General features: G+C 38.5%; 1 protein-coding gene across 1 annotated transcript in view; it reads right to left on the bottom strand.

Annotated features, from left to right (window-relative positions):
• Positions 1–20776, bottom strand: part of usp2b (ubiquitin specific peptidase 2b) — a 52020-nt gene extending 31244 nt beyond the window's left edge. The window contains exons 1-2 of the mRNA XM_084412880.1: positions 20602–20776; positions 15545–16097 (exon numbers count right to left, since the gene is read on the bottom strand). Of these exons, the coding sequence (XP_084269006.1) occupies positions 15545–16051 (507 nt within the window). The 5' untranslated portion in view covers positions 16052–16097; positions 20602–20776. The remainder of the gene's footprint in view (positions 1–15544; positions 16098–20601) is intronic.
• Positions 20777–20830: the final 54 nt, after the last annotated feature.

Here is a 20830-nt window from a genome sequence, read left to right on the forward strand (position 1 = left end):
ACCATTATTCACAATATTCTAAATAAACTAAGATATACATGTTTTAATCGCTATACACTTCTGTAAATGTAGTGGCTCTTGCCTTTTATTGCCTACTGATTCAGCCCAATAATGTGATCAACATTTAATCAATGTTAATTCTCGTTTATGTCCATAAAAATAACACTCAAGAGTACATTCAATTGCAAAATATGCCATTTTATGATGCTGTTGCCCATCTGTGTATTAATTAATGTTTGATTCTTTTAAATGTTCTTCACAAGCTCATTGCAATGCATTCTGGCATTCCCTTCTCTGCGACAAATATATGCAATATTGCATAACTGAGTTATTGAGATTGGGCTAATGTGTTTACATGATGCATTTATAATCAGTCAGTCATGGAGTTTACTAGAATAGGGTTGAGCTGTAAACAGAAACTTTATTGTTAGGCATTCTTTGTTATATTTAGCCACAAAGCCGATAGTAGTTATGTAAAGAGGGTGTAATACAGGCCCGGGCAGAATCTGTGGGACATTTTTCTCTGCTGATTTTCAAGGAAAATCTGCATATTTTTCCAGAATGGTTTGAAATATGTCAAAATGTGTTAAATGGGACAGAGAGTATCCTGCTGAAGTGTTATTTGGAATTATTAAAAAGCCAAAATATGAGATCTTTAAACATGTAAGGGGCTGAGGATGTATTGAAGTTTGTTAAATGACAGGCGTCCCAATTCTGTGGAAATCTACAAATGCTTTTTTTCAAATTGATTTTGTTTGGGTCTGGTAATAACCAATGTTTGTTTGTTTTAACAGGGTAATTAAAGTCACTGTCTGTATTTATATGTATTGTGTAGAATAGGCACTTCAACTGAGACATGACTGTGACAAATGACTTTTCACATTGTATGCAAACACTGCTTTCATGAGGATCAAAGGTTTTTCAGTGACAGCTGGAGTTATAAGAGGGATTACAGAAAACAGTGAGTATATGTGGGACAGTGGACACTGAGACAGGCAGAGACATAGTGTACCCTTGTATTTGCTATGGGAACGCAAATAGACTTAAAGCCCAAAAACTTAAAAAGACTCAAAGGCTCACATGAAAAAAGAAGCACATACATGCACAACTGTTTTCTTAGGTAACTCTGGCAACGGCTTTTGTTGCTGCTGTCCCATGTCTCTGATGTTTCCTCTAGTTCCCTCCGGACATTTTATCATCACCATGCCAACCACAGTGTGTCCTGGGAGTGTGTTACACCATAATATAAGTAAAAACACAATGTGTCTATAACCTACCGGTTAAATCATGACTTCTAATCAGTGTGTTTCCTTAACCTTTACCTGCATCTGCTCTAAAGCCATGAGTACATAAGTGAGGACTGAAAATAGGGGCACATTTTCCACATCATTAATCTGAAATGGCAACAGAGACACAGCTGCTTGGGACAGAGACAATAGGTTAGAAACAGGTCAAATGTTGATGTTATCAGAGCAATCAGAGATGGCTTAGTTGGCAGGTAAGTTGCATTACCAAGTCTGAGGTTCCTAGAAAATCAGGTATGTATACAGTATATTCATTACAAATCAACGTGTACTCAAATGTCAATCAAATGTAACGTGTACAAGCGATCAAAATGTACTCTAATAAAATAAGCCATCATGCATTAAGGCAATCATTACAAAGATATTTGGATACTTATGATAGATATCAGCTGGTTTTTCATAGAAATGAATTGTAGCTTACTCCCTCAATCCTTAAGCCACTTGTGTGCTGATTCAACGGAAGTGTTTACTCAAGGGGGCTAATTAATCCTGTGCCATTAGGTGTTTGTTACCTCTGGAGAGGTAGAGCCCTATGCAGTGCCAAACTAAAGCGCCTCACTGTGCACTAAGTGTGGCCTGGAGGTGGATACTTGCACACCTATCTTTTACGATATCATCAGCTTGTGTCATAAGTGGTTTTCCCATAAAATTATATGATATGATAGAAGTCAAAAGATAACTGGTGACTTAAAAGCAGACAGTGTATTTAGAGAATCACCAAAGTGTTACATAATCCATTACAAGGTTCACACAGAATTTGCACTTATATGTCTGCAAAGACTGTGGGAAAAAAAGTGCAGAATTCTGTGGAACGGTTTCAAAAAATGCATTCTAGAACATGATGATTTTAATCAATTTTTTGAAGCGCGCTTACTCTTGTAAAGCTCATCACCAAGATGCTAAAGTGTTCTGGGTGCTTGCTAGAACATGATGCAGTTGTCAGGGATTTCCAAGGTAGTTGATATGGTGTTCTGAATGTTTGCTGGGTGGTTATTCACCTAAAGGCTGGAATACATTACATGAAATCTTGACTCACATTGGAGGATTATGTTTGTTTGGAGCATTCCACTGCAAATTGTTTTGTAATCAATTGCAGTGAACATTTTATCGAAAGAAGAAGTAGTGACAACTGTACAGCAGCCACATCACAAAGCATAAGTAAGCACTTCCACTGTGCTTTGTCTGTATATGATGATTTGATAGAGGGGCAATAGAGAGGTGCAGCTATATGGTGTCAGAACCCAGAAGCCTAAGTCGCCGCTGGTTCCTTCGAGATTTTCCTATGGGGCTTTATATGCTAATGAGTTTTTCAATTTATGAGTAAAATAAAGCCTTTGGCAAACATAACTTGACGATACTTTGACGTTTTGTTCTACAACATACAGTGCACACACTCACACCCCAAGCTGTCTTATCCAGTTACTTGTGCATAAACGCTTCAAAGTTCGCCTTTTCACTATAGGTGTGTAATTATACGTCACATTTTTTGAAAATGGCTAAAGACTCTGCTGCTCGAATTGAGATAGGCAGGTCATTCCACCAGCTGGGAACAGTCCAGGAAAAGGTCTGTGAGAGTGATTTCGTGCCTCTTTGGGATGGCACCACAAGGCGTCGTTCACTTGCAGAACGCAAGCTTCTGGAGGGCGCATAAGTCTGAACTAGCGAGTTTAGGTATATTGGTGCAGAGCCAGTGGTTTTCTTGTAGGCAAACATCAGTGCCTTGAATTTGATGCAAGCGGCTATTGGCAGCCAGTGCAAACTGATGAAGAGAGGTGTGACGTGGGCTTTCTTCAGCTTGTTGAAGACCACCCTCACTGCTGCATTCTGGATCAGTTGCAAAGGCTTGATAGTACATGTCAGAAGGTCCGCTAAGAGAGCATTACAATAGTCCATTCTGGAGAGAACAAGAGCTTGAACAAGGAGTTGTGTGGCCTGTTCTGATAGGAAGGGTCTAATCTTCCTAATGTTGTATAAAACAAATCTGCAGGACCGGGCCATTGTAGTAACGGGTCTGTGAAGCTTAACTGATCATCAATCACAACTCCAAGATTCCTGGCTGTCCTGGAAAGAGTTATGGTTGACAAACCTATGAATGGAGAAGTTGTGCTGAAGTGTTGGGTTGGCGAGACCACAAGCAGCTCTGTATTAGCAAGGTTGAGTTGAAGGTGATGGTCCTTCATCCAGCAAGAAATGTCTGTCAGACAGGCTGCAATGCGAACAGGTACCGTTGGATCATCTGGTTGGAATGAGAAGTAGAGTTGTGTATCATCAGCATAGCAGTGACAGGAAAAGCCATGTTTCTGAATGACAGATCCTAGTGATGACATGTAGATGGAGAAGAGAAGTGGTCCAAACACTGATCCCTGAGGAACCCCAGTAGCAAGAAGTTGTGACTTAATATAAACTCTTTTAAACTCAAATTTTGGCCGATAATAGTTATTGCACCGATACGTTATATGGTGCATCGCAAGAAATGTGGGCTGATTTTTTTATGATTCTATTACAGCAATTACAGTGACTCTTCTAACATTATACAATGAATCATATAAAGCTGCAATTCTAATCAGGTCTGTACATGTTTAAATATGTTCAGGTATGATGCACACAAGGTTTTTTAAGATTCTCCATACACCACCATAGTAAAAAATAAATATACTAAAATGTATTTAAAATACATTTATTTTATGGTAAGTATATTACAAATACATATACTGTAAATACCCTGCCATACTTTTGGTATACTAAATTTGTATACTTAAATTTTGTCACGGTTCAGGGTGCATCATCGGCTTCTCCCTGTTGTCTGTGTTTGTCCTGTCATTTTCTGCAGCTTGTGACCTGGGCAATCAGTGCTGATTCAGTGCAGCTGCGCACAGATCACAATCATATTTCCACATCTGTCGCTTGTTCCATTTTCCTTTATATTCTCTGCTGTGTCTGCCCCTGTTTGTCAGTAGATCATTTTAGGTTTTGTCTCATGTGGATCTGTGCTGTTGTGTTGTATGTTCTACATTGTTCACCACTGTGCCCAGGACGCTTAGACGAGGAGTGACAGCTGATCGTTTCCAGGTTGTTCTCTCTGTCTCGTCTCGTTCCCTGTCCGAGGTGGGTGCTGCTTCAGAGGTGGTCTCCTCAGCCTGTGTGTCCAATGAGCATTACAGACAGCTCTGGAGATTCCTCACTTCACCTTACCATTTGAGTACTTGTGTCATTAACCTTGGAGGTTGTATTTCCCCAGGTTCTAATAAACTCGGTTCATGTTACCTCTGCGTTTGAGTCCTCTGTTCAGATCCCCTGAAAAAATTCTACTAATTTTGTACTTAATGCACTTTAGTTATCCGGAAGTAGTACTGAGGTCCAACAAAAGATATACTTAAGTATATTTCATTGTGCTAAAGTGGAACTATTGCAAGTAAACTTTAGGTTAAATATCTTGCATTTAAAGACTGATATTATACAGTGATCATACTATCCTTACTAATAGTGATATTAAAACACATTTTAGGCTTAATATTAAGAAATGTGCACTGTGCAATTAAGAATTACTCCACATAAAGTTTAATTATAATATTTATATCAGTAAGTCTCAAGCAATATGGCAGTAAATATGTTAATGGTTTTGTAGTATACTTAGTATGAAATGCATGTATTTTAAATACATTTTGGTATAGGTTTATTTTCACTAGCGTACACAAAAGGAGAAGGTTCAACTGAGTTGTTGCTCAACATACAATCAGATGATGAGTTGTATAGACATACTCTTTAACTAACGTCATCCAGACACATGGCATGTCAGGAATCTGGCAGGTGTGTTCTATAGCGCAAGCCAGAGAGTACAGAAAGCTACTGGATTGTGTGGAATGTGAGTGAGATGAGATGGACTTCTCATCACAGAATCTCTGGATCATTCTCCAGATTATCTCATCACATCCCTTCGGATGAGCAAATCAAAGATTAGATGGGAAACAATCTAGCATTGCATTTGTGTCTTTATTAATCCGACAGCATTGACTGTTTTGATTCCCTTGAAGGCATCCTGCTGAGGATTTTGGAGTCATTAACCCAAATGGTAATTAGATTACATTTTACGCTGAATTTGAAGCCTAATTCTATACTGTGCCAATAAAGTCTCATGTGGTGAAAATTTGTCAAGCATCAAGTTGGACATGATCATTAAATCTAATTCTAGACGTTTACGCTATTGCGTTTTGTAGAACTTTAAGTGGGGCTTTATTTGTAGTAAGCCTACGTGATTCAAGCCATGCCTTCCCTCAGCTTGTGCAGCCTGTATGAAGTCTCATTGTCTCTGGAATTTATCAGGGGAAGTCTTGTACTGTCACTTCAAATGGCTAATCCTCAGCCAATTACACAGCTGGCCCTAGACCTGCTCTTCCATGGGCCAAAATAAGCCAAACGGCCTTGACACTAATTTAGATTAAAGTACAAAGTTGCTCTGTCTGGCAATAAACCATCTATCTGGGGCATGAGTAATAAGCATGATCTTTACTACTTTACAATCCTTCAAATTGTAAATGTGTAAATTTTCAGTCCTCCTCCAAAACCTTATGACAAAAGCCTTGCATTATGACCTCTGCTCTACTAATAATGGAGCTGACAAAATGACTTCCATGCCACAGGGAGCTGAGTCAAGTAAATTATATTTTATAATACATGTAATTTAGAGCTTTCATTTGTCACATTTTGGAAAGTAAGGTAATGGTTCATTGACTTTGTGTTTAACATGAGTTCTGTGCAACAAGCATTCTGCGAATCTTGGAACTTTCATTAAACTTCAAAAGCAGTAAAACAGTCTAGTCCAGAGCTATTCATTAATAGCAGAAAAAAACTAGAGGAAATTTTAATAACTCTCCTCAGAGCTCAGGAGAGTTAATGGAACTCAGTAACATTTTAAGCTTCAATTCTATCATATATGTTTCTCTGAAACAGTTGTTGGCATATAGAGCTAGATATATTAAGTAAATGTTAGAAGTGGTCTTATCAGGGTTTGATGATAAATGTTTGAGTTCATATTACAATAAAAGATTTTTTTAATTTATTTCATAAATACAGTAAAAAGAGTAGTGTTGTGAAATATCATTCAAATTTAAATAATTGTTTTCTATTTGAATATATTTTTAAATTGTAAATTTGATTTACTGCTCAAGAAACTTGAGGGTTAGTCGCATAATTTAAAGAAACATTTCTTATTATCAATGTTGAAAACAGCTTTAAAAAACCCCCAAAAAACAGTTATACATTTGATGAATAGACATTTCAAAAGAACAGCATATATTTGAAACAGAATTATTTTGAAACAATGTAAAAGTTTTTACTGTCATCTTACTGTCATAATTATGACCGCCGCTAGCGTAGCTAGCGAAAGCGGTCATATAGGGATTGTCAAAGTTTTTTTTTTCTTTTTTTTTCGTCAATTTACTGAATTTTCCGTCAACGATACCAGGGACACCGAAACACCGGGGAACATGAAATTTGGTGGGCATGTAGCCCCACTAGACTTTTACGGAAAAATTTCCGTACTGGGCACTGGGCCCCCCCAAACCCAAAAAATTCAGTTTTTCCTAAATAACTACTTGAACCGTGGAACCGAGGATGAAGAAATTTTTATGGTATGTTGGTCTTAAGGGCCCACATCAACCTAGCCCATAATCACTCATTTGTGATTTGCGCCCCTCCCATAAAAAATGAAAATGCAATATTATTCTGCTTTAATCGCCCCTATCTTCAGTTGAGATGTTCAGAACTGCACCATATTTCACGTGTATGATTAACTTGACATCCTCTGGGGGTATGCAAAGTTTCGTAGAATTTCATCCATGGGGGGGTATAAAATAAATTCATTTATGTGCACATTTAGTGACTGTACACTCATCGGCCTGTAGATGGTGCTGTTGAGCGAAGGGTTGCTGGTTTAGGATGATACTGTCACACACACACATGCAGGAATACAAACAAACGCAAGCATGCACACACACTGACATCCACACGCACAGACACACACCCATACACACACATACAAATCCACATGCACAGACACACACACACAAACACACATGCGCACACACAAACACACACACATACACACACACACAGACAGACATGCACATACTACTACTTTTTTTAGGTATATACATAAACACGCAATACAGCCAAATTGCTCCACGTCATTTATTTTTGTGGAAAGCCAGTGCAGGCCTGAGCGGCGGTCATATTTTGTACCCCCATGCGGTACATCTAGTTTAAAGCGCTCTTGCTGAATTACAAAAAATCTTACAACATACCACAAATATTATTATAAGCCAAACCTCATCATCTTGATGTGTCGACACAGAGTTTTTTGTAATACCTACTGTTTTCAATCGTTATTTCTCATTATTTGTGTAATATAGTAAAAAAAAAGAAAAAAAAAAGGTTACACTTTATTTTAAGGTGTCATTGTTACAGTGTAATTATACATTTAAGTACTGAGTAATATTAAGCAACTACATGTACTTACTATAGGGTAGGATTAGGATTTGGTTGAGGGTTAGTTGCATGTATTCATGCATCATTTACGGTTATTACTATGGTAAGTATGTAACATATGTAGTAACAAGGACACTGTACATTAAAGTGTTCCAAAAAAAACTACCATTGCAGTAACAAATAAAAAAGGGGGAAGACTTTAATTGTCATGAAAAAATATATTAAAGCATCTTAATGGTCCTAAATATAGGCTTTATGCTGTTTTTGTGTAATACAATTCCTATTTATTTATTTTGATTTTGGATTGAAACATAACCCAGGCATGATATGTTCTTGACATGTTTCCCCAACTAGTTGATTTTATACAGGACAAAGATCAATGTTCCTGCCACGCAGGAAGCTGCAAATTCACATAGCGATACCCAGGCAATGTAATATTCCCTGTTACTATCAGCCCTTTTATGAAGCTCACAAGAAGAGTTGACTCATTCTGGTGACTTGTGCAGACATGTTTGGTTGTCATGGTGAGAGATCGGCACAGATCCCGGGAGGTGATTCGCATGTGATTTGGAATGCAGGACAGAGTGTGTTCCCATGCAATTTCAATCACAAAACCGCAGGCGTATTGCTGAGTGTTTCTTAGTTTGTATACAGTAGGAGTGTATCTTCTGTCTATGTGTATGTATGTGTAGAAATATGTACCTAACACATACTGAACCTGACCCTACCACATGCTTTGACTTGACGTGGGAGAGTGAAAGGAGTGGCTGGCATCAGTATGAGACTCTCCCAATGACTGTACTACTGTATGCTGTTCTACTTAAGAACTCACTCATCCTTTATCTCTCTCTCTCTCTCTCTCTCTCACACACACACACACACACACGCACATTAATTTAGCCATCTAAATATGCAGCTATAAATACTACGACCGTCCTAACCCTAACAGAGCACTTTCTGCATTAAATGGGTCCCATTAAGCCCTTTTACGAAGTCTTTATTTTGTTTTTAGGGTGTACTAGAATGTTTTCATGGTTGATTGTTCAAAAATCACATTATTTTTCACATATTTTACATTATTACAGCTCCTCTCTCCCCAGTCTGGTTGAACGCACCGTTTTTGATGAAATCCCTCCTTCCAAAATATAAAATGTGCTGTGATTGGTTAGTTGGCCCAGTGTGTTATGATTGGCAGCGCATAGCACATATTTGGGAAATGTCACACCCCTTCATAACCATAAGCTCTACTCAGATGTAAATATTAACAATGGCGTCAATTTCAAACCATTTTAAGCTCGATTCAGACCTTGACAATGTTAACGAACAAGAGGATTATGCTGAACGGATTTCAAGCACAGACTTTGCAAGCACTAATTTGACTGGATGTTTCAGAGTATTGTTTTCTTATTTTATACATTTTATACATTTTACGATGTTATCCACCATTTAATCATATTTGTCGGAAAACTATGGTAATATAAACAGTAATCGATCCCAAAATCATGGATAATTTTCCTAAGGGGCGGTGAACAGTCTTACAAAAGCCAGAACTTACAAAAGCTAAAGTAAACACTCCATCAGTACTGTAATGTTAGTTAGCAGGCTACAGGAGGCAAAGCTTTGCCCTTCGTCTACATTTTAGAAACTACATAAAGCTTATAAGTGGAAGTGTTAAAAGAAAACACTATGATCCATAAACCACAGATTGTCCCAACAAAATGGGAATAGCTACATCTTTCAGGAGAAGCTTTTGTGCGTATAGCCTGCATTGTCTTCTGGAAGCTGTTCTCCGTGAAATTTGCAGCGCACAGACAAACGTTGAGGTTGTTGAGGTTCCTGAATGTAACCGGGGTGTAAAAAACAGCAACAACTTTTCCTCTTCTATAAAGCAGCCCAACATGGCCTCACCCCCTTTGTGTATTGTGTTCCCGGGGGCAGGGTCTATGTAAATTTTAGGGTTTGTGATGTCACCAACCCGGGAAGAAGTTTGTTGTAGTCCTTAAAAAGCGATTTCTGTAAAAGAAAATATCTCCCTTTGCATTGAACTTTGAGCATCGTAACTTTTCAGATGTTATTTATGCTCAAACAGAAACGATACACACTAAAGTAAAAAAAAGTGAAATCATGATCAAGGAGCCCTTTAAAAAAATAAAAAAATAAAAAATAACAGTATTTACTTTTTATGCCGTTTTTACAAACGAGGACGTCCCTAAAAGGAGGTATTGGGAGTTTTTGTCAGTTTTAGCTCACTTCTGGGTACAAATTTGTCCCCAAGATATGGTTAAACACACACACACACACACACACACACACACACACACATAATCTAATGTCATAGACCTTGATTTGGATTCTGACAACATTTTCTTCCGAAACTGTCAAAAACAAAATTAGAAATGGATCACCTCACTCAGTGGCATGACTTTAAAGCCATACAGTACAAATAGCTAAACACATATTCCGTCTTCCTAACGGTGGTATTTTTCTTTAACAGTCTTAGTTTTTGTTACTGTGAATGCTTAAAGTCAGATGATAAATGATAAAGGTCTTTGGTTGCGGTGGTCTTTAGTTGTCTTGTGGTTCATGATCTGGCATTTTTGGAACATCAGTAGTACACCTTTAGTACCGTGGGGGAAGTTGTAATTATCTGATTGATCAGTTTGAATGTCTCACATTTGCATTTCAGTCACATGGTCAAGGAAGGGATAAAAGAAGATCGAACGTTGCTCTTAGCTCTCTTCTTCTCTATGCTCTTCTTTTTCCAAGGGCTTCTTTGCTCTGGCTCTTTCTCTCTTCTCTTTTCTAAAGCCACTCTCTCTCTCTCTCTCTCTCTCTCTCTCTCTCTCTCCCTCTCTCTCTTCCTATCTCTCAGGCAAAATTCTACATATATGCTGGGTACGATTAATGGTATAGGTTTTTATTATTTCATCTATTTTGTAACCCTTTTAAGTGTAACCATAACCATTTTGTCATTAAACCCTTTTAATTACAAATGAGGTGCTTTTGATTCTGTATTAAATTTAATCTACTACCTATTGCAATACAATATCGTAACACTATAGCAATGCTCTCCCACATATTTTGTTATTGTAACTGTGCTTATTTCCGTCGTTGGTATAAGTAGCAGTAGTGGGTGGTAATCGAAAAGAAATGTAGAACAGTTTTCTACCATCTTGCTGAGTTATCATCTTGCTGATAACGTTTCTTTAGTCATTCGGCAATCCTTCAGAAAAAAATAAGGCATACAGGTTTGGAACAACATGAGAGTGAGTAAATTATGACAGAATTGTCATTTTGGGGTGAACTATCCCTTTAAAAATGTGCTTGTAACATCTGTACGCTTTAAAAAACTGTAAAAGTAAAAATACTTTCTAGTTTTTGCAAGTAAAAATCAGAATTACTGTATAATTTGAAAACACTAAAAGGACAACCCCTGAAGTCCCTGATTACATTTGTAAATAATTAATAATAATTAAATGATTAAATTATATATAAATAGCTTTGTTCATATTTCTTATTTTTGCTATCAGTAATCTACATTAGTGTGTTGTGTTACATTTTATGTTATTTAATTTGATTTGATATTTTTTGTATCATTTTATTGTAATGTGTGTTACCCTGATAGTGTTTTGTGTGTCTGTGTGTATGGTCTATATACAAGTATTGCCCATATTTACAGGCCACTTATGAGGAGATCTGTTCATCAAGTTGCTTTCTATTGTACCACCTTTATCATCATGGTGGTTATCAGCTTTTTAAGGTAAACATAAAATTTAGATATTTTGGTTTAGATTTTCCCAGTCATAAATGATCGGCCTTTTAAAAATTGCTTGTAAATCGCTCATTATGCCATATTATCATAAAATATTGGATTCAGCCTTTGTCAACTTGTTTTCTTTCAATTGTATTTCTTTTTGGAACTGATTGATCATAGGCCTCATTGGTCTGAGCTTGCACCTAAGTTTTTGAGTGGTAAAAGCATTATTTGTACATTTAAAGCACATTTAACAAAATAAGGAAAAAAAATCTGACTAGTGTGTTTTAATGATTAACCAGGAAGTTTGTTTTGAAATGCTTTTATTTTATACAAAATGGAACAAAGTCACACTTGTGCGTTCCCGGTCAAAAATGACTGGCCAAAAAAAATAAAAATAAAAATAAATAGAAGAAACAAAACCTGAGGTGCATAAGCTCAGATCAATGAGGCCTATGATCAATCAGTTCCAAAAAGAAAAACAAAACCTGGCCTTATTAAAAAAGTGAGAGAGAGAGAGAGAGAGAGAGAGAGAGAGAGAGAGAGAGAGAGAGAGAGACTGTGCATGCATTATCTGCGTCTGTACAATATCTCTCTGATAATAAAGAAGATGCAAGTTTAATTACATCAAAAACATACATTACTACTTCATTGTAGCTTTTTAGCTTTCCAGTATTCTATTGAAGTTAATTTATTACTAAATATCACGCTGAAACAGCATTGCCAGGATGTTTCTGTGCTCCTGAATGTTTGTGTGTGTGCGCAGCATGATCTACGATCTCTTTGTGTGTGTGTGTGTGTGTGTTTGTGCTTTGCATGAACGGTATACTTATGAATTAATTAAGCGTATTAATATAGATATGAAATAATGACCCCCCAGCAAAAACAAACAAACAGCAAAACTGTTGGTGGATTGGCCCTTTCCCAAAAAAGATAGTTTCTACTTTTTACATTTTGGTTTCATTCCCATAGTGAAATCTGCAATATACTGAGTAAGAAAAAGAACATTCAGAGCTGCAGTTGTTATCTTTAAATAATTCAGAACTAATTTACAATAAAAAGAAGCAAAAACTTTTATAAAATTATGAAATAAAGACTCTATTAAAAGATAATGCAAAATAATACAGCTTAATAATAGACTAATTTGATAAGATTATGAGCCGTATCTCTCTGTACAAGTACTTCAGCTTTCTGCTTATCCTTACAATAACACTGAACCTGATTGCAGATACTTATGTAACCTAAACACACATGGCAGGCAACAAAACTTTTGTGTCAACACATGAGGATTTAGACAGGTCATAAAGACACCATTCAATTTCTTTCACAGCCTCTCCCAAGACCACAAGACCATGGGAATGGAATGAAGAAGAGAAACAAAAACAAAAACTTACTTTCTTTCATGGTGAAATCTATTGATGTTTGAAAAATGTGTAAAAAAAAAGAAAAAAGAAGGTGAGATTAAGTTTCAAAGCATCTAGTTATGTTACGTCCGGAGGAGAATGGGAACGAAAATAAGCTTAAATCAGAGTTCAGCAGAACTGCACCTGGAACAGCAAATTTTTTATGTAACACCCTGATTTGGCTGACAATACGCTATAGGCCTGACAATGACAAAGTCCAAGCTAACAACATGAAATTGTGCTGATATACAGGTTTGCTACTGTGAACCTGTAATTATATTCAGCACTGTACAGACCTCTGGCCCAATATGAGAGCAATCATTATGGCACAATGTCAGCTGATAAATGAATAATCTCAGAATCAGTTGTAACCTCAGAACCAGTTGTAATCTAAAGAAGTTTATGGTAGGCCAGAGTCTATTAGATACTAATACATTTATAGAACACTTTCAGTTGCAGTGTAAATTAATCAGGGGTCAAAAGCATAGTGCAGTTTTAACAAAAGGAAATGTTTAAGCAAAAACTTAACATACTACTATTTTTGTGGGATGCTACATTCACAACAAAAGTAAAAAAATAATAATACAACACTACTGTCGTAATGGCCTGCAGAAAAAAAAAAAAAAAACTTAGTACACCTTTTAAGTCTCTTCTCGAGGGCATGAAAATATAAATAACTTTTACATGTGTTTAAAAGAAAATACTCAAGTTTAACAATTACCCCAGGTTTAAGCCTATCCCAGACTAAAATACAAGTTTGAACTGTTTTAACTGAAAGCAACTTGCATTGACGTATCTTAAAATATGCCAGTGTCATTGTTTTGTCTCAAGATGCACAATGTGTTTTTCTGACATGTTTATAAAAGCTTCTTAAATGTCCCAACTGAACTAAGGCTTAATCCTGGCTTAATCTAAACCCTGTCTGTGAAACAGACTAAGTGTCTCTTACTTTTTTTAATAAAAAAAATTATTAAGACAATTGTTCATGTTTTTTCCATTGGTTCTTTCACATTTATGTACTACAATACATGTGTAGATTTTTATTTTTATTTATTTTTTAGCTTGTGTCATATTTATGCATTTCCATATCTTAACTATTACCAAAGACTCGTTTTGCTGTGCCCCACTAATTACAGCGCTTAACACAGCACCTTTAATTAAAAGAGAAAAACAGCGCACTCTAGAGAGTAAATCGGAGTATTACAGGACTAATAGTGGTGTTAGCAATTAGAGCTGTGCTTCACTTTGTCGGAATAAACGTCTTTATCCCAGTCCTTATTCCTTTATTCCAGATGATGCATCACTGTAATATAATACCTATTGTAGCATAATACATATAATATTTTATTCAAATGCAATATCACTTTTATCACAACTACTGTGATAAAACATGGCTGAAACGTATACTCATAATAAACAATATTTATGTGTGTGCTTACATCTATGTACTATTACACAGACCACATGGGATAGACTTAGGGCAGTGTGGTGTTGATTGATCTAATTTATTCTCAAGTGTGCTTGCACAAGTGTGTGAAGTGAAGGTGCGAGAGTGTCAGCCTTCAAGCTCATACTTTATATGCTAAATGTGGTCTAGAATTAAATCAGTATCGTAGCACAGAGTATTTATGAAGAGAGATGATAGTAATATACTAACAATAAAAATGATCAAAGGAATATCAATACAATTTATGTTCAACCACATGTATTTAAGGCATAATGCTGCTTACAACAAAAACAATATTTCCAGTCCTCTCCTCCCTCATTTTCTTTATAGAAAAAGTAAAAAACCTTAGTAACAGTAAGGAAGTTGCAATCCATACAAATTAAAATACTCTCTAGTAGTATACTCTAGTATACTTTCTATAGTATAACCACAAGACATAAACATCAACATGTATGATGACATGATTTTACTGTGAGAAATTGCTTATGAACCTTTTCTGTCTAAAGTAGAGTTAGCTCCATCCGTAATCAAAACACTTGAAAAATGTAGATATGTTTGATTTGAGATGGAGCTAGTGGAACAGTGGACGGAATTGCCCACCCCTGCCATAAAATTATGATTTAAACAGCTTTACAGTTCAAATATCACACACATTTTACTGAAAGAGTTAATGTAAGAGCTTTTATGCAATTAGCTTCATATTTCTTCATATCACTTCTATTGTAGTGCTTCACCGTAACCTTGATTTCTGCTGCTCCTTTTTTTCTTCAAAGTCTTTTTATTATAATATTTGGAAAGTGTTGTCACCACCTTTCGCCCCGCTAGCAACGGCCCTGCCTGCTTGCACTGACGTTTTGACTCTGAGTGGCAAAGTACCGGCAACATGTGAGAAATGGCACGCTAGAGATTAAAATATAGAAGTACCGTTACTGCGTACTGGCCCACTTCGAGTACTGGTAATAATAAAAGTTTATCAAGACATCATTAACTTTGTCTTTTTTTATCCATGCAAGTCTGGGCTGGCTGCCAAGCAAGTCAAAAGTATTTTTTGTGGTAATCAACATTATGCCACAAATGCTGTCGATTGAGCTTAACTTTTGTTGAACCCAGTATTTAAATGTTTATTGTCAGTGTACAAAATAATCAAACTCACCTCTGAGCTCCAGTAGAGAGGCCCTGAGTAATCTGTCCGTCCCCTAATGGTGCTCTCTTTGACTGTGTACACTGCTCCTTGGTCACAGATCTCCAGAGTGGCGAGTTCCCGCATCAGGTCTGACTGACTGACCGACCTGCGTTGCCTTGATAGGGGAGATGTGCAGTTATGTCCAGTCCTAGAAGGCGAACGGCCCCTTTGCCAATTAATTCGGGGAATCGGACCTTTAACCTGCATCCTACTGTAGCTTTCACTCCGGCGGCCAATGTGGGACTCAGAATGGGGTACAGCTTGCCCACGTTCAGGCTCCTGAGGAAAGAACGGGACGCCTCGGGCGAGGCAAGGGCTGGGGTTCAGGTAGCGGGAGGTGGAAGGAGCATACCTGGAAAGCTGAGGTTGACCTCGGACAATATATCCCAGGGTGGGATCGCAGGGGTCATAGGAACTGTATGGGCTTAAGAGGGTGGAGCCAGTGGTGTATTTGGGGGGCGAGTAGACTGGAGACATGATCAAGATGTGAAGAGAAATCAGCCCCAAGGTGGAGAGAGCCAAACTGTCACAAAGACAAACACAGACTGCTAGAAACAAAGCTAAAGAAGACTAAGCCTAATCAGACTAATGCTTTTTATATCTGAGATTGTGTGCAAAACTTTCAGCCTCAGCAAATAATCTATATTAGGCTGTAAAATGTGGAACACTTAGGGGAACTTCTTTTTGTGTCTTGCTCATGCAAACACAAAGACAACATGATAAACGTGACTTGTCTCATCTTTCAGTATCAGTTGTGTGCAAGTAGGACAACAGTCAACTAGAGTAGAGTTACTAGCAGGTAATGTACACTGAGACACAAAAGGTTGAGGATGAATGTTATAATTCAAAAACATTATAGTTTTGGATTTAGGTTGGACAAAAAGAGAAATGCAGATGACCCTTTCAAAGACTTCCACAACCTCCAACCTTCAGAAAATGGTTTCAGAGTTTCACCTCCACAAGTTACGTCTCCCGCAAAAGCAAAAATGATTGAGTGGATGTCACGGAACAGTCTTTTCAAGTCATTTATTTTATGTTTTATGTATGAAAATTGTGTAAAGCAAAATGATATTCCTTTCAAATCTTACGAACTATGAAATAACACCTGCAACATACAATAAATTACATCAAATGCAGACCTACTGAATGGCAATTATAGCTACAAAATCTTCCCTCAACCCTAAACCCAACCCTAACCGTACCCCTTCATAAATACAATAATTTACAAACTGAGGAAAGCAAATAGGATGAGTTCTGTCATTTATGATTTATGGATAAAAGAAAATATCAGACTGCAATAATGATATCAGATTAATACATTGGTACTAGACGAATACTGGATACCATGTTGTATGTCCTAAAAAAACATATTAGTATTGTTTTTTGTTTTTACTTGAAGTGGAAAAATAAGCTAATAAAGATATGATGATAAAGACATGATGCTCATAAGGAAGAAAACTAAGATGATAATGAAACAGTGAAGATGGTAAATATGGAGTAGAAGCAGCCCTCTATTACTCGCATATGTGACCAAATTTCACACTGGGCGACTAAAAATGTCTTTAAATAGCCAATGGCTAGTAAATTGTACGATTTTAGTCACCTGTGATTGAGTAAGAGGCAAAAAATAAGTTTAGCGCAGATAATAATAATATTGCCTGCAGAGCTTTACGCACCATCACTTGGCTGAGAGCGCCATCGGTAGCAAACAAGTGGCTAAATGGGACTACAAAGGCTGTCTGGGTCATTAAACGTCTTCACAGCAAACAGGTAAACTCGGTCCGTTTTTACAGCCTCGTTAAGCTTATATAAAGTTTGAGTTACATTAGTTTACAAGAGCACAATTATAGTTGTGCTCTTGTAAACTATTGTAACTCAAACTTTATGGGAAATTGTTTTTAGATAAAAACTAAAAGAGTTGTCGGAAGCTTAGTGATGGTGACGTTGAAGTCGTGGGACTGTGGTAGTGTTACATGTATGATCTGTTTCCCCCCTTCATTGTGTTTTTGGTTCAAGTCCTGTGACCTAGTGTTCCATGATTGTTCTAATTAGTCATGTCAATCACATTTGTATTGTCAATCAACACAATTAGTCATCTTGTTAGTCCCTGTGTATATTTATACCTTGTGTTCTCCTTCAGTTTTTGTCCGTTATCGTCAATGTAAGCGTGAGTGTTTGGTGTTTCCCCTGAGAGTTTTGTTATTAAATGTTATTTCTACGTATTCCTCGTCTCCATGAGCTTTGTCCTACACGTAACATGACAGAATAACGACAGAATTGCCAGCAGCCATATCACCCTGTAGCCCAAGACTGGTTGCCCACTAAAGCTAAGCAGGGCTGAGCCCGGTTAGTACCTGGATGGGAGACCTCCTGAGAAAACCAGGTTGCTGCTGGAAGAGGTGTTAGTGAGGCCAGCAGGGGGTGCTCACCCTGTGGTCTGTGTGGGTCCTAACGCCCCAGTATAGTGACTATATACTGTCAAAAGAGCACCGTCCTTCGGATGAGACGTAAAACCGAGGTCCTGACTCTGTGGTCATTAAAAATCCCATGGCACTTCTCGTAAAAGAGTAGGGGTGTAACCCCGGTGCCCTGGCCACATTCCCTCCAATGGCCCTTCCCAATCATGGCCTCCTAATAATCCCCATCCACTGAATTGGCTCTACTTGGCCGTTGTACTGTGGCTGCCGTCGCATCATCCAAGTGGATGCTGCAGTGTGCTGGGAGGGAGCAGTGTGCTGCCCCGCCCCCGCCCACACCACTACTGCTGTGGATGAGATGTCAGTGACCTCTGGCATATATTATGAGCAATTGAAGGACATTTTTGAGGAGAGCCTCATAGACTGGTTTGGCAAGGTAATTCCCATTTCCCCTTTATCTCCAGAGTTCCCAGTATCTCCAGCACCCCCTGTATCTTCAGTGTCCCTTGTATTACCTGAATGCCCGCCCAGCCTCTCTTTCCCACCTCCTCAATCAGCCAGTTCCTCAGCCCTGCCTCCGCTGCTGTCCTTCAAGCCCTTTCCAGCTCCCATATGTGTTGAAGACCTGCCTAGTGTCTTCAGGCCACCAGCTCCACCTAGCCTGAAGGATCCACTGTCTTCACCACCAGCCTCTGTGCCCATCGCTCCACCTTGGCTCCTCCCTCCCTCGGCTCCACCGGAAACCATCGGCCCAACGGCTTCTCCAGGCTCCCTCGTCCCTCCGGCTTCGCCTTGGTCAGCCGTCGACCTGCCTGCGCCTTCGGCTGCGTCAGACTCTGCCTTTCCACCGGCTCCACCTTCGTCCTCGGTACCACCGGCTCAGCCTCTGTCCTCTGGTATTCTGGCTCCACATCGGACGCTCGTAGCCACAACTCCACCTCAGTCTCCAGGAACAGCGGTCTCGCGTGGGCTCATCGGCTATTCAGCTTCACCAGGGTCTCCACCTGTGGCATCATCTCCGTTGGTCGTCCCCAGGGTGTCGCCTTCCAGCAAGTCATCTACACCACGGCTCCTCCCGCCTTCGACTCCGCCCTGGGGCCTCGTCCTGGCTGGTCTCTGGCATGTCATCTGTCTCCTCCTGCTCCTTGCTCCCCACTGGCTTCTCCCACCATCCACTCCTCCATAGACAGTTTTTGTTTGTGCCCTGGACTTTTTGTTTTTTGTTAGCTCCATGCCGTCCTCTAGAACCCCCTCCCTCCTCAGTTGGACTATGTACGGCGCGAGGAGGGGGCTTTTTTGGAGGGGGCGTACTGTTACATCTATGATCTGTTTCATCCCTTCATTGTGTTTTTGGTTTAGTCCTGTGACCTAGTGTTCCATGATTGTTCTAATTAGTCATGTCTATCACATGTGCATTGTCAATCACCTCATTAGTTATCTTGTTAGTCCCTGTGTATTTATTCCTTGTGTTCTCCTTCAGTCTTTGTCCGTTATCGTCAATGCAAGCGTGAGAGTTTGGTTATTACATTTTATTTCTACGTATTCCTCGTCTCCATGAGCTTTGTCCTACACGTAACGTGACAGGTAGTTCATTTATGGCTTAGCTTTAGATTTTTTACTTCGGGCGACTGCATAGTCTTGAAAATTCATAAGTTGTGTTCATTTGTGAAAATTGTTGATGGACAAGTGTAAGTATCGAACTTTTGTTGATCACATAGCTTGTTTTTTGGGATAATCCAAAAGCCTATAGAAAAGGCCCAACCCTAACCCTTTTTGTTGAGGGAACCAGTGTGATGATAACTGCCAGTTGGCCTACAAAGTGACATCATACCTGCACCGCTCTATATTGGATCCATGCAGTATGTCTTAATATAAACTATTTTTTTATGTTAATCTAACTAAATACTTATTTTTCATTTTTCATATGATTATTTAATTTCTGTACCTAATCTGTAGTGTTAAATTTAAATTTGCATCTTTGTTCGATTGTGTTCATTTGTGCTATTGCTTGTAGTTTGTTATTTGTTCTTTTATTACAGACTGTTACTTGTCTTTAATAGTGTTTGAAATGTATTTATGTAGAATTTTTTAATTTGCATTGTTCTTGCATTTCATGTAAAAAGTCTGAAAAAAAAAAAAAAAAAAAAACTAGCCAATGACGTATAGTTTCAGCAAATCCGTAGAGGGTTGAGAAGTAGAATATGATGATGCCGATAATGATGACGACGGCGAAGAGTGTTTGTAGTGATGTAAATTTCAGGAGAGAACTGACTCATGGGGAATGGAGGAATGCATATTGGCTAAAGTCAGAGTAATTAAGTAATGCACTGCTACCTATTAAAGCAGTGGACGCAATCTGAGCGTGAGTCAAAGAGAGACTGTTACTGTAGGATACAGTAGTTACTATAAACACTGCCTTTACTGCCCACTCATTAACGCTAACTATTGAAAACTGCCATTGAAAACGGCTGGTGGTCTAATAAAATTGCATGAACGATATAATCATCAATAGACAAGGTTGCTAATAGTAAGCTTAGCTGATGTGGGTAAGTTATGTCACATGTTTAATCCTGCGCTAGAGCCTCCCCGCACAACCCTTAAGATCCTTACCAGTGGAATTCCAGTTCATCCTCCTGAGTGACCAGAAAAATATCCCTGTATTTCCCTAAACACCACACGCTACTTTAAGATCCAGCAGAAGATCATACGAGACGGGCTCGGCGTTACGCACTCGGATCAGTTGGTTGGAGTGACAGCATACCAGTACAGGGTCCTGATCCAATATGTGCTTTTCTCAAGTCGGGATTTAAGGAACCGCCTCCCAAGCGGTCGCCATAGC

This window comes from Rutilus rutilus, assembly GCF_951802725.1.
Source record: "Rutilus rutilus genome assembly, chromosome: 7".
Classification (NCBI taxonomy): Eukaryota; Metazoa; Chordata; class Actinopteri; order Cypriniformes; family Leuciscidae; genus Rutilus; species Rutilus rutilus.